This window comes from Eulemur rufifrons, chromosome 30 (assembly GCF_041146395.1).
Source record: "Eulemur rufifrons isolate Redbay chromosome 30, OSU_ERuf_1, whole genome shotgun sequence".
Classification (NCBI taxonomy): Eukaryota; Metazoa; Chordata; class Mammalia; order Primates; family Lemuridae; genus Eulemur; species Eulemur rufifrons.
In genome coordinates, this window is record NC_091012.1 from 88,797,590 (window position 1) to 88,808,967 (window position 11,378).

At 47.9% G+C, this 11,378-nt stretch overlaps 1 protein-coding gene across 1 annotated transcript; it reads right to left on the reverse strand.

Annotated features, from left to right (window-relative positions):
* Positions 1 to 6,101: 6,101 nt before the first annotated feature.
* On the reverse strand, positions 6,102 to 9,484 carry LOC138378957 (uncharacterized). Its single transcript, XM_069464252.1, has 2 exons — positions 9,419 to 9,484; positions 6,102 to 7,057 (listed from the first exon to the last, which is right to left on the reverse strand). The coding sequence occupies exon 2, from the start codon at positions 6,999 to 7,001 to the stop codon at positions 6,102 to 6,104; it is 900 nt and encodes a 299-aa protein (XP_069320353.1). The 5' UTR covers positions 7,002 to 7,057; positions 9,419 to 9,484.
* Between the last annotated feature and the right edge of the window lie 1,894 nt (positions 9,485 to 11,378).

Sequence of the window (11,378 nt, forward strand, 5' to 3'; positions counted from 1 at the left end):
ACTAATATCCGATGACACATAGTGTGGAAAATAAAAACTTGACACATAGTAGTTTCACGGGCTACAGTGGAGTGACCAGAATTAGAGAACCACATTAAAACAGCAACACCATACCCTTAAAAAACAACAACATTGGTAAGGCACTGCTAATTACCGCCAAAATGGGGTACAAGGTCTGAGGTAGTAATGTTGCCATAGATAGACAAGGGCCAAAACTAGTGCATTGGGGAGACCCTAAGAATGAGACAAATGGGTCCATACTTGGAAAAAGTTGCAAGTCTGAGAATAACTTTCTATTGAATTCATTTCAAAGGATACTTTTTCTTATTACAGAATCCACAGCTGAAAATTCATTTCCTTACGCACTTTAAAGATATTGTGTAATCTTCCTGTAGGGATCGTCCCTGAGCAAGAATTTGCTTGAGCTCAGAGTCAGCGAAGCTGGACGTGCTTCTTGGGTCCAAAGGTCAAAGGGTCCAGAACGCTCCTTGAGGCCAGAAGTCAATGGTCTGGGCCCAATGACTGCTGAATGCTTCTTGTAGCTAAAGGTCAACGGCCTATTGAAATAGACAAACTGCTTCCTATGGCAAATAGCCAAGGTGTGTCTCACGGTTCTGCACACGGGTAATGAGGTCCAAAGGTTAAGATGCAAACGTTTGCCTTCCCTTGAGCAATTTCCATAAGAAATGGAACATGTCGCCTCAGAGCTCTAAAGATAGTCACGTACCTGGAAGTAACTGCTGGACAAAAGGTGTATAAAAATAAAGCGACAGCTGCTTTCCAGACTGCAGTCTTTACTGTCTTCATGTGTCCGTGTGTTTTTTCTGTGTGTCTGATGTATGTTTATGTGTTCATCCCTCGTTCTGTAATCGGGCCGCAACACTTCCAGACTCTAGTTTGAAGAGAAATACAAAGTCATTCAAAGTCATTGCTATTTCTGTAAACAATGGTTTGATTTTTGACAGGAACTTCCAATATATTTTCTTCATCTTTTAATTTCATCAACTGGATTTTATTACATATCTGTATGCATTAGAGTTTACGCTTCTTGAGATCTCTGAGGTTCTTGAATTTGTAAATTTATGCCTGTCACAAAATTTTGGCAATTAGTTCATTCCAAGATTTTTTTTTTCCAAACTCTTTCTCCTATTCTTTTATGACTTCAAAAGCACACACACACACAAAATTGTCCCATGGGTGCCTGAAACACTGTTGCCTTTTTGTTTAGCAATACTTTTCTCTGTTATTCAAATTGGATAGTTACTAATAATTTGTCTTAAAGTTCACTTATCCTGTGTTATCTCAATTCTGCTACTGAACTCATACACTTTATTTAAAACTTCATACACTTATTTTTCAGTTTAATAAATACTACTTGAAATTTTCAAACAGTTTCCTTTTTTTTCCCTAAATTCTTGTGATTTTGAGAAACATTGCTGTATTTCTTTTGGATTATCCCATGCATGATCAGCTTGTAGGTGAGCTCAGGAATTGGGTTGGATCATATAAAAACTGAGGAGGTACCCTTCTCCAGTTGCTGCTTTGAGATTACCCAAGTCTTCAGCTCCCAGGGACATTTTTATTCAACCTATATTACACTAGATACACAATAGTTCTCCGGGACTTTAAGCCACCTTGCTATCACACAGATCTGCATGAATGCAGCCACCATTGTGAAAAAGCAACAAAAAAATAAGAAATAATAATAGAGGTTCTATGCACTCCTCTATCCAGAAGGTTTACATTACCATGTTATTTAAATAAAGATGACTTTCTCTCTTGTGGACTTCAGTGCTTGTGCCAGCAGCACCAACCAACTCCACAACAGAGCTATGCTCAAGGCAAAGCCAGGAGTTAAAAAATTCTACCTATACTCTCTAGTTCACAGGTGGTCCATTTCCCAGTCAAGTGGGCAAAAGATAGGTTTTCCTCTCAGTTTCTGCTGCCCCTACTCATTTGCAGCTTAGAACTAGAAATGCCCTTAGGTCAAAGCCAGAGATAAAGAAAAAATTTCATTAAGTAGACCCTGTAAAAGTCACTCTTTAAAACCTGGGTTTGACTCCCCAATCTGCATGTTAATTGTCAAATTTTCAGAGATTTTAGCTTCTTTTTACAGTATCTGGGAGCTAATATGGTTGGTCCCTAAATCTTTGAAAACCTAACACTATAGTATGAAACCTTTTATCCTGCTGCATTTACCTGTCGCTGCAGCACAGTGTCTAAAAGGCATGAAAGAAGGTGGGAATCCATGTTTTATTCTTGAAATTAATGGTAATTCTTATAATATTTCAACATTAAGGTATTTGCTGAGTTTTTAACAGCATATTATAAAGTTATGAAACATACGGTTATTTTCTACTTACCTACATTTGTGTCCATTCATACTGTTAGAACCGGTTTCTCTCAGCCCTAGGAACAGATAGGCAGAGTCACCAAGGCTGCAACAGGCAAAGGAGTTTATTGTCTAGCTCGAACTAGGATCCAAGTCCCAGAGCGCCAATGCAGTGGCCTCTCCACGAACCAGGACCCCGCCCTGGGGTAAAGGTTAAGCTTTTATACTTTTTTGTATGCTAGCTTTCACACGACACGTTAGTCTGCACACAACATACTAGTCTGCACACGACTCACTGGTCTGCACACGACTTACTGGTCTGGACTCCATCCCCCTTTAGTTTATTTGTTCTTTTAGAAGTGGCTAATCGAGTTGGCTCCTGATTGGTTGACTCTAAGCTTCGGGCTTTTCGCGCTGGCGCCAGTTGTAGTTAACGTCATTTAGGGGAAGAGGAGGGTCTCCGACAGGGGGCGGGGGCTGTTGTTGCATACCTTCTAGTTTTTGGTTACAAGCGATGCTGGGAACACACGCTCTGCACAAGCCGTTCATGCGCTGATCATGTCTTGCCCTTCTTATCTACTTAGTTGGTTGGAGGGCCCCTGGACTCTCCAGTCCTTTATCAGGAAGTAACTTGCGGTTACCTCCCCGGGGCCTTGTTTTCCTTTACTTTAGTGAAGCCTGCCATGGCTCCACTTACGCTAAGCACCAAGCCAGCAAGCCATATATACAGAAGCAGAACTAGGCTTCTCACATCCAGGAAGCCTAGCCTATCATGGAGTTACCTTTGCTCTTATCCCTGTTTTTCATTCTGATTAACTATATTTATCAAACAACTAAAAGCAAGCATAGTCACAGAAGCGAATAGCATCAATTAGAATCAAAGAGAGCACACATTTTCCTACTATCAATTCCTGTTCTTCATTCTCCCCCCTTTCTTTTTTTTTTTAGCTATGAGCACTCTTGCTCGTACATGGTGTCTCGCACCTCCTTTATTTTTAAGCAGGTATCACGGCTCAGCTCTTGGTATCGCTGCCGCAATATCATCAATTGTATGATATTGACCTGCTCTTTTACAAAGGCAATTAATCTATTTAGAATACACGGTCCGAAAGTGAGGATGAGCAGGAGCACAATTAGGGGTCCTAATATAGTGGAAAGCAAAGTAGTCAACCAAGGGGAGCTATTGAACCATGATTCAAACCATCCTATTCTTTGTTCATGCTCCCGTTTCCACTTTGCCAGTCCTTCCCTGACTTTAGCCATGATGTCTCTAACTATCCCAGTATGGTCAGCGTAGAAACAGCACTCTTCCCCAAGGGCTGCACATAGCCCTCCCTGTTGGAGAAATATGAGGTCCAGTCCTCTCTGGTTCTGTAGCACCACCTCAGACAGTGAGGCTAGGGACTTTTCTAAAAGAGAGATGGATTTTTCAATTCTGGCTATGTCTTTATCTACGGCGGCCCTCAAACTATCAAACCCCCTATGTTGTATCGCTAAGGATGAGATTCCTGTCCCAGCTCCTATTGCGCCTAGGCTGAAAAGGGTGGCTAAGGTTATTGCTGTAAAGGGCTCTCTTTTTTTCTAGCCAATCTGGCTCTTTCTGTGCCCTTTGTCCATAAATCGTATACTATATCTTCTTGATGGTAAATAACCTTAGGGAACACTAGCACCTGGATGCAGAATTCTTTAGACTCATTAAAGACAGACAGGCTGAGACACGGAGTCAAGCCTATTTTAGAACAAATCCACCACCCATCGAGCGCCGGAACGATCCATTTTGTTTTTCCAGTCCGGTTCACGACTGGGTGGATTTTGGCACAAAGCTGTGCATGGCTAGGCGGCACCTTCCCTATGCAGGCTCTGCTCCTGGTGACTACCTAAAGTGTTAGCCCTGGGCTCTTGCAGTCCCACTTGCAGGACCCGGGGGTCTCCTCTCCCAAATAATGGAAGGGGGCAGCCAATCCCACTGCTTCATAGAAAGGGGGTCTAATATCATAGCACAACCAGCAAGCTGCCATAGCGTTGGGGTCAGAGCGGTTCAAGGCCTCATATGCTGCTGTCAGCATTTTCTATAGGGGATCTCCCAGCTCCTCTGCTCTGGGGGCCGCTTGTGTTTCTATTTCACCACTGGAGTCTGTGCTCTGGGGGCTACTTATGTTTCCACTTTTGCTACCGGAGTTTTCGAAGGTGAGAGTGGGGCACTAGTCGGGCTTGGGGTCGTCAGGTGTGGGGTGTTCTGCTTTTCCATCAGCACTGCATTGGGTCCCACAATGCCCACAATGGGAAAAACCTTTAGCCTAATCTGTATTAGGGCACTAAATTGTGAGCGCTGATAGAGAAACAGCCCCCAAGAGAGTCCCAAGGTCCACCGTCTGTCCTTTTTTTTTTTTTTCCTTCCTCTGTAAACCTTATACGTATTAGGTTACAGTCATGGGTATATAGTCTTCATGTGCATGGCCGGACAAAAGACATCTCAATAAAAAGGGAAGTTACCTGCCATTTGCTCTCTCCATCATTGGTGGTTACACACTCCCAGGCTGTACAGAAATGAGAAAGGACTCCCCAACACTTGCATCTCATCTTTCCTGTTCTAAATCCAGGACACGCATAAAACCCATTTATACTCATGGACACTCGCCTTTGGTACTGCCTCCACTTTCCCCCTTCCATGTCTTCTAGAGAGCTAATTTTTTCCAAATTAAAGTATAGGTCTGGCCACCAGGTGTTTAGTGGGGCCATTCCTGAAGTTGTGTTAAAGACTTCATGGGTTTCTAGACTACTGATCTCCCAGGTGAGGCTATGGGGCATATGGGGATTTGGGTCAGTCAGTATTTTCTCTATAAGTGTTTTGATTATAACAGTCACCACAAGCATCTTCGTTCCTGGTGTCCCCATCATTGGTCCAGCGGCAGTCTGGTTGCCACGCAAGTCAGTCTGGTCTTTAGTGGATTCTCTGGGTCCGATGAGGCCCTCCACTGACTTTGTTGCTGCTCTTGCTTGTCCTTGTTGGCAGGTCTCACGTGAGAGTGGTGTAGCCAGGTCGCCACTCCATCAACCTTTAGGGCAGTGGGGGTGACAAGAATAATCTGAAAAGGTCCCTTCCACCTGGGCTCTAGGGTTTTGTTATTATGCCATTTTACCCATACCCAATCTCCCGGTTGGTAGGGATGCCCGTCAACCTCTTCTCCCTCCTGCCGAACTGCCTGATAAAAGGCTTGGAGGGCAGGCCAGATCTGGCTCTGAACTCGTTGCAGGGCCTGTACAGCCTGCAGCACTTCTTTAGGGTTTTCAGGCAGAGCCCAGAGATCATTTTTGGTATTACAGGTGGAGGAGCGCCATATACAATCTCAAAGGGGGTTAAGGCCTAAATGATAGGGAGTGTTCCGAGCTCGGAACAGGGCGAAGGGAAGGAGGGTCACCCAGTCCCCGCCAGTCTCCAGGACCAATTTAGTCAAAGTCTCCTTTAGGGTTCTGTTCATTCTTTCTACCTGCCCCAAGCTCTGGGGATTATATGCACAATGTAATTTCCAATCTGTCCCCAGAGCCTGGGCTAGCCCCTGACTTATTTGACTTGTGAAGGCTGGCCCATTGTCAGACCCTATGCTCTCCGGCAGCCCGTACCTGGGAACTATTTCTTCTAACATTTTCTTTGCCACTATTAAAGCAGTTTCTCCTTTAGTAGGAAAAGCCTCTACCCACCCTGAGAAAGTGTCTACCATGACCAGTAAGTATTTGTACCCATATTTTTCTGGTCTTACCTCTGTAAAATCTATTTCCCAAAATAATCCTGGTTGCCTCCCCCGTTCCCTGGTTGCCTCCCCCGTTCCCTGGTATGGGTCACCCTGATCCTCCCCGGCTGCATAACCTGGCAGACACGGCAGTTTTTGACAATGTCTTCTGCTGTCTTCTCTTGTGATTTGAATCTGAGTTGTGCAATGGCCAGCAGCTGTAACATCTTTTTCTTGCCAAGATGCGTTGTCCGGTGCAAGTGTCCTAGTAGCTGGTTCCCCAAGGTCTCAGGGACTATCAGGCGATGTTCTCTGTCTTGGAACCAGCCATCCCTGTTTGGCGTCACCTGCAGTTTTTCTGTGGCCCACTTTATGTCCATGCTGGAATAGTCTGGTTGGGGGGGGATCTTCCCCATCCCAGGGGGCGGCAAGCTCAAGTGCAGAACATCGGTTAGTACCAGTCCCTCCATAGCCCTTCTTGCCTCAACGTCCGTGGCCCGGTTGCCCCTGGCCTCAAGGGAGTCCCCCTTCTGGTGTCCCGGGGTATGGACTACAGCCACTGCCTTGAGTAACAGGATGGCTTCTAGTAGTTGGAGTATCTCTGGCTTGTGCTTAATCTCTTTGCCTTCTGCTGCAATGAAGCACCTTTCTCTATAGAGGGCTCCGTGTATGTGCACTGTCCCGTAGGCATAGCGGCTGTCAGTATACACCGTCAGCCTCTTCCCCTGGGCCCGGCAAAGGGCTTCTGTCAATGTGACCAGTTCAGCCTTCTGGGCCGAGGTCCCCTGTGGAAGGCGCGTGGCCCAGATAAGCCTGCCTTGCTCATCTACTATGGCCACCCCTGCATATCTGTGTCTGTCCCGGACGAAGCTGCTCCCATCTGTGAACCAGGTCAGGTCACTGTTTGCGAGGGGGCGGTCTTGCAGGTCACTCCGGGCCATCTGGGTCTCGGCCAGGATCTCAAGGCAGCTATGTTCAGGCGTTGCTGGCACTGGATCTGGCAGAAGCGTGGCTGGGTTCAGGATGGCAGGAGTCCGGAATGCGAGGGGCGTCTAACAGCAGTCCCTGGTAGTGAGTCAGCCTCGCGTTTGTGATCCATCGCCCCGGCGGCTGCTTCAAGATCCCCTCTATGGCGTGAGGGGTGGTAATGTACAAATGCTGACCCAGGGTGAGCTTGTCGACGTCTTTGACCAGCAAAGCGGTAGCTGCAATGATGTGCAGGCACGCCGGCCATCCTGCTGCTACCGGGTCTAGCTTTTTGGATAGGTATGCTACCGGCCGCCTCCAAGGTCCTAGTGTCTGTGTGAGCACACCCTTAGCTATTCCCTTCCTCTCATCTATAAACAGGTGGAACTCTTTTGTGAGGTCAGGGAGCGCTAGGGCCGGGGTCTCTAACATAGCAGTCTTCAGAGCCCGGAAGGCATCCTCCATTTGTATAGTCCATTTCCATGCCTGTCCTGATTTACATCGTTCATATAGGGGTCGAGCTTTTTCTGCAAAACCCGGGATCCAGAGACGGCAGTACCCCACTGACCCCAGGAACTCTCGTACTTCTCGACATGAGGTCGGAGTGGGTATCCCCAACACAGTTTGTTTCATTGCCTCGATCAGCCATCTCTGACCTCCTTTTATTTTATACCCTAGATAGGTGACTTCTTCCTTGCAAATCTGGGCCTTGTTAGCACTGGCCCGGTATCCCCGTTCACCTAGCACACTAAGCAGGTCCTTGGTGCCCTCTAAGCAGGTCTGTGGGGTCGGGGCAGCTAGCAGCAGATATCTACATACTGTAGCAAGGTCACCTCCGGGTGGTTGGTACGGTACTCACCCAAGTCGTCGTGAAGGGCCTCATTGAACAAGGTGGGTGAGTTCTTAAACCCTTGAGGCAGCCTTGTCCATGTCAGCTGCCCCTGGATTCCCCTCTCTTCATCTTGCCATTCAAAGGAAAATATTTCCTGGCTGTGCAGGGCTACTGCCAAACTGAAGAAAGCATCCTTTAAATCCAAAACGGTATACCAGGTTTGTGTCAGGGGAAGGGAGCTTAGCAGGGTATAAGGGTTGAGAACCATAGGGTAGATGTCTAGGACCCGCGCATTGACCTCCCTGAGGTCCTGCACAGGCCGATAATCTTTCCCACCCGGTTTTCTCACTGGCAACAAAGTGTTCCAAGCTGACTGGCACTTTTGGAGGATTCCGGCATCTAGAAGCCTTCGAATGTGGGGCGTTATGCCCATTTTGGCCTCGTGGGGCATGGGATACTGCCTGACCTGGGCTGGTTCGGCTCCTGGTTTCAGTTCAATATAGAGAGGCGGCCGATGCTTTGCCCATCCTGCTCCCCCTGTCTCAGCCCAGGCTTCAGGAAACTTGTGAAGCCGGTAGCCCATTTCCCCTTCCTGATTGATCTTCATGGGCTGATACAGTCGGTACTCATCTGCCTGAGCCAGGGTCAGGACTTGAGTAACCCGGGGGCTACTGATAAGGTTGCCTTTGTCATCAGTTTTTATTAATCCTTTTTCTTTAAAGTAGATACGGGCCTTTAATTTTGTGAGTATGTCTCTTCCTAATAATGGGGTGGGGCATTCTGGAATGACCACGAAAGCATGACTCACTTGCCCTGAGCTTAAGTCTAACTTTCGTTGAGTGGTCCATTGGTAGGGCTTAGTTCCAGTCGCCCCCTGCACCCAGCTAGTCTTATTGGATAGTTTTCCAGTAGTTTTGGTAATCACCGAGTATTCTGCCCCCGTGTCCACCAGGAAGCTAACTGGGTTTCCCTCCACTTGCAAAGTTACCCTGGGCTTGGGGAGGGGCACCGAACCCCGTCTCCCCTATTTGTCTTCATCCTGTCCCAGCACCATAACCTTTCCAGAGGGTCCAACCCCATGTCCCCCTTTCTTTTTGGGGCAGTTCCTAGCCCAATGTCCATGCTCCTTGCGGCGTGCGCACTGATCCTTGCCTAGCCTCTCCCTCCGAGGTCGTTCTCAGCCGTTTGCCCCTAACTGACCCCCTCCCATGGCTGCAAGTAGGATCTTGGCCATCTCCTTATTTGCCTTACGGTCTTGCCCGCCTGGAACTTTCTATCTTCCTGTCTCATTCTCTCTAACTTCTCTTCCGGCGTTTCCCTATTGTTATAGACTTTTTCTGCCACTTCCAGCAGGTCCCTCAGAGTTTTCTCACTTAATCTTTCTATTTTCTGCACCTTACGCCTAATGTCTGGGGCTGCCTGGCTAACAAAAGCCATCATTACTGCCGCCTTGCTCTCTTCTGCCATAGAATCTATGGGAGTGTATTGTCTAAAAGCCTCCATAATCCTCTCTAGACATGCTGCTGGACTCTCCTTGGGCCCCTGCTGAACATCCCCTACCTTAGCCAAATTGGTCGGCTTCCATGCCGCCACCCAGAGACCAGCCATTAGAGTCTGGCGGTAGACCTGGAGACGCTCCCTACCTTCAGCCTCATTGTAATCCCAGGGTGGCCGTTCAAGGGGAAAGGTCTGGTCGATGACTTGAGGGTTGATGGTGGGTCTGCCGTCCTCTCCAGGGACTAACTTTCGTGCCTCTCCCTGGATTCGCTCCCTCTCCTCCATGGTAAAAAGAACCTTAAGCAACTGTTGGCAGTCGTCCCATGTGGGCTGATGAGTGAAAAGGACCGAATCTAAAAGGTTAATTAGATCTCTTCAATTTTCAGAAAAATTCGCATTTTGAGATTTCCAATTATAAAGATCACTGGTGGAGAAGGGCCAGTACTGATACGCCTGCTCCCCGTCCACTCCCGGGGGTCCCACGGCCCTCAAGGGAAGCACCCTCACGGGTTCCAGATCTGGAGTTTGTCCAATCCGTTGTCTAGTGCCATAAGCCGGCCCCCCCATCGGAGGTCCCGTCCTCCCCTGGGCTGCGGGAGCCACCGGAGCTGCCTGGGCCGCTTGGGCCACTCTAGGATTATAAGGTGGGGTTGTATGCCACTCTAGGTCTATTAAAGCTGGATATAGATTAGAGTCTGACAGCACAGGTGATCCCGTGGGCTGCGGGTCCTGCACCCCACTTTTCTTTACCTCTTTGGAAACTAGGGCTTGTGTCTTCTTCCTCGATGCTGGCAGGAGGGTCTTTAGTCAGGGTGGCGGATCCTGGACCAAGTCCTGCCAGACTATAATATAGGGGGCTTGGTCCAGATGGCCATGATGACCAAAGACTACCCCTTTTATCTTTTCAATAAGCTCAGCATCAAATGCCCCTTCCCGTGGCCATCCCACCCCAAAGGTCAGCCACTCTGCCTCACAAAGGGTGATGAATTGTTTTTTTCTTTACTTTTAGGGAAAGGCTGTGCAGCCTTTCCCTAACATCCTTAAAATGGCCCACAAAAATGGACAGGGGAGTCGATAGTGTCTGTCCCATATCCGCGCAGCACTCCTACAAGGAAACAGACACCGTTAGTTGGTCTGCTTTGGTGCCACCAGATGATCTGGCGTCACCAGCGAGTTCCTGCTGCCCGCTCTTGTTGCCCACTGGTTTTTCTGGTTCCTTGCACAAAATGGGCAGCAGGTCTTGGCCTTGGTAAGACCCTGTTTTAGTCTTATTTTTTTCCACGGTGGGGCCTCAGAGGACACCCCGTCCTCCTGAGTCATGTGAGGAGAAAAAGGGTTATTAATCAAAAGGGGGCAAAAAAGACATTCAAAAGATACCAAATGACACAAAGCCACTAGAAGGGGGGGGCAGTTCACAGCCATACAAGGAGTCCCACCGAGAGCCAGTAGAGAAGTGTGAAGGCAGCCTTTTTTAGAGGCTCCCAAGATTGAGGGGTCACAACGTACAAGCCAATACCAAGCAGCAGCGCCAACAGGGAAGGAAGCCCCCAAAGGACAACCTGTAACCAGGAGATTGTAAATCCAGAGATTGAGAGGGCCATAGAAAAAGAAGAAGAAGCTGTTGGGCTGTTCCACTCAGCAGCACCTCGGCTCAGCAGACTCACCCATGAATCTCATTTACCATTAGTTGCACTTTCAGACACTCCACACAGTAAACATTAATTCCAATCACACATCTGACCTAAGAGTCCGGACTCGTTTCTTGGTCTTTCTCCCCTCCAAAAATTGGCCAATATCACTCGAAAGAAATCCACAAAGGCACAAACAGACAATATTAGACCGGTCCTGTGTTAACCATCTAAAACTCAGACAAATAGAACCAGAATTTTCGCTGAGTGGCCCCGGACTTACCCCTCTCGGGTGCCTCCCACTCTTTGGAAAACAAAAGAGAAACAAAGGAACAACAGAAATCAACAGAAATTTTAGCCGGCTATTCCGCTTGGACTTCCACTTCAAATGGATC

Coding starts and splice junctions, on each gene's coding strand:
- LOC138378957 (XM_069464252.1), bottom strand. CDS start 7,001: ATGGCCCGGAGTGACCTGCAAGACCGCCCCCTCGCAAACAGTGACCTG.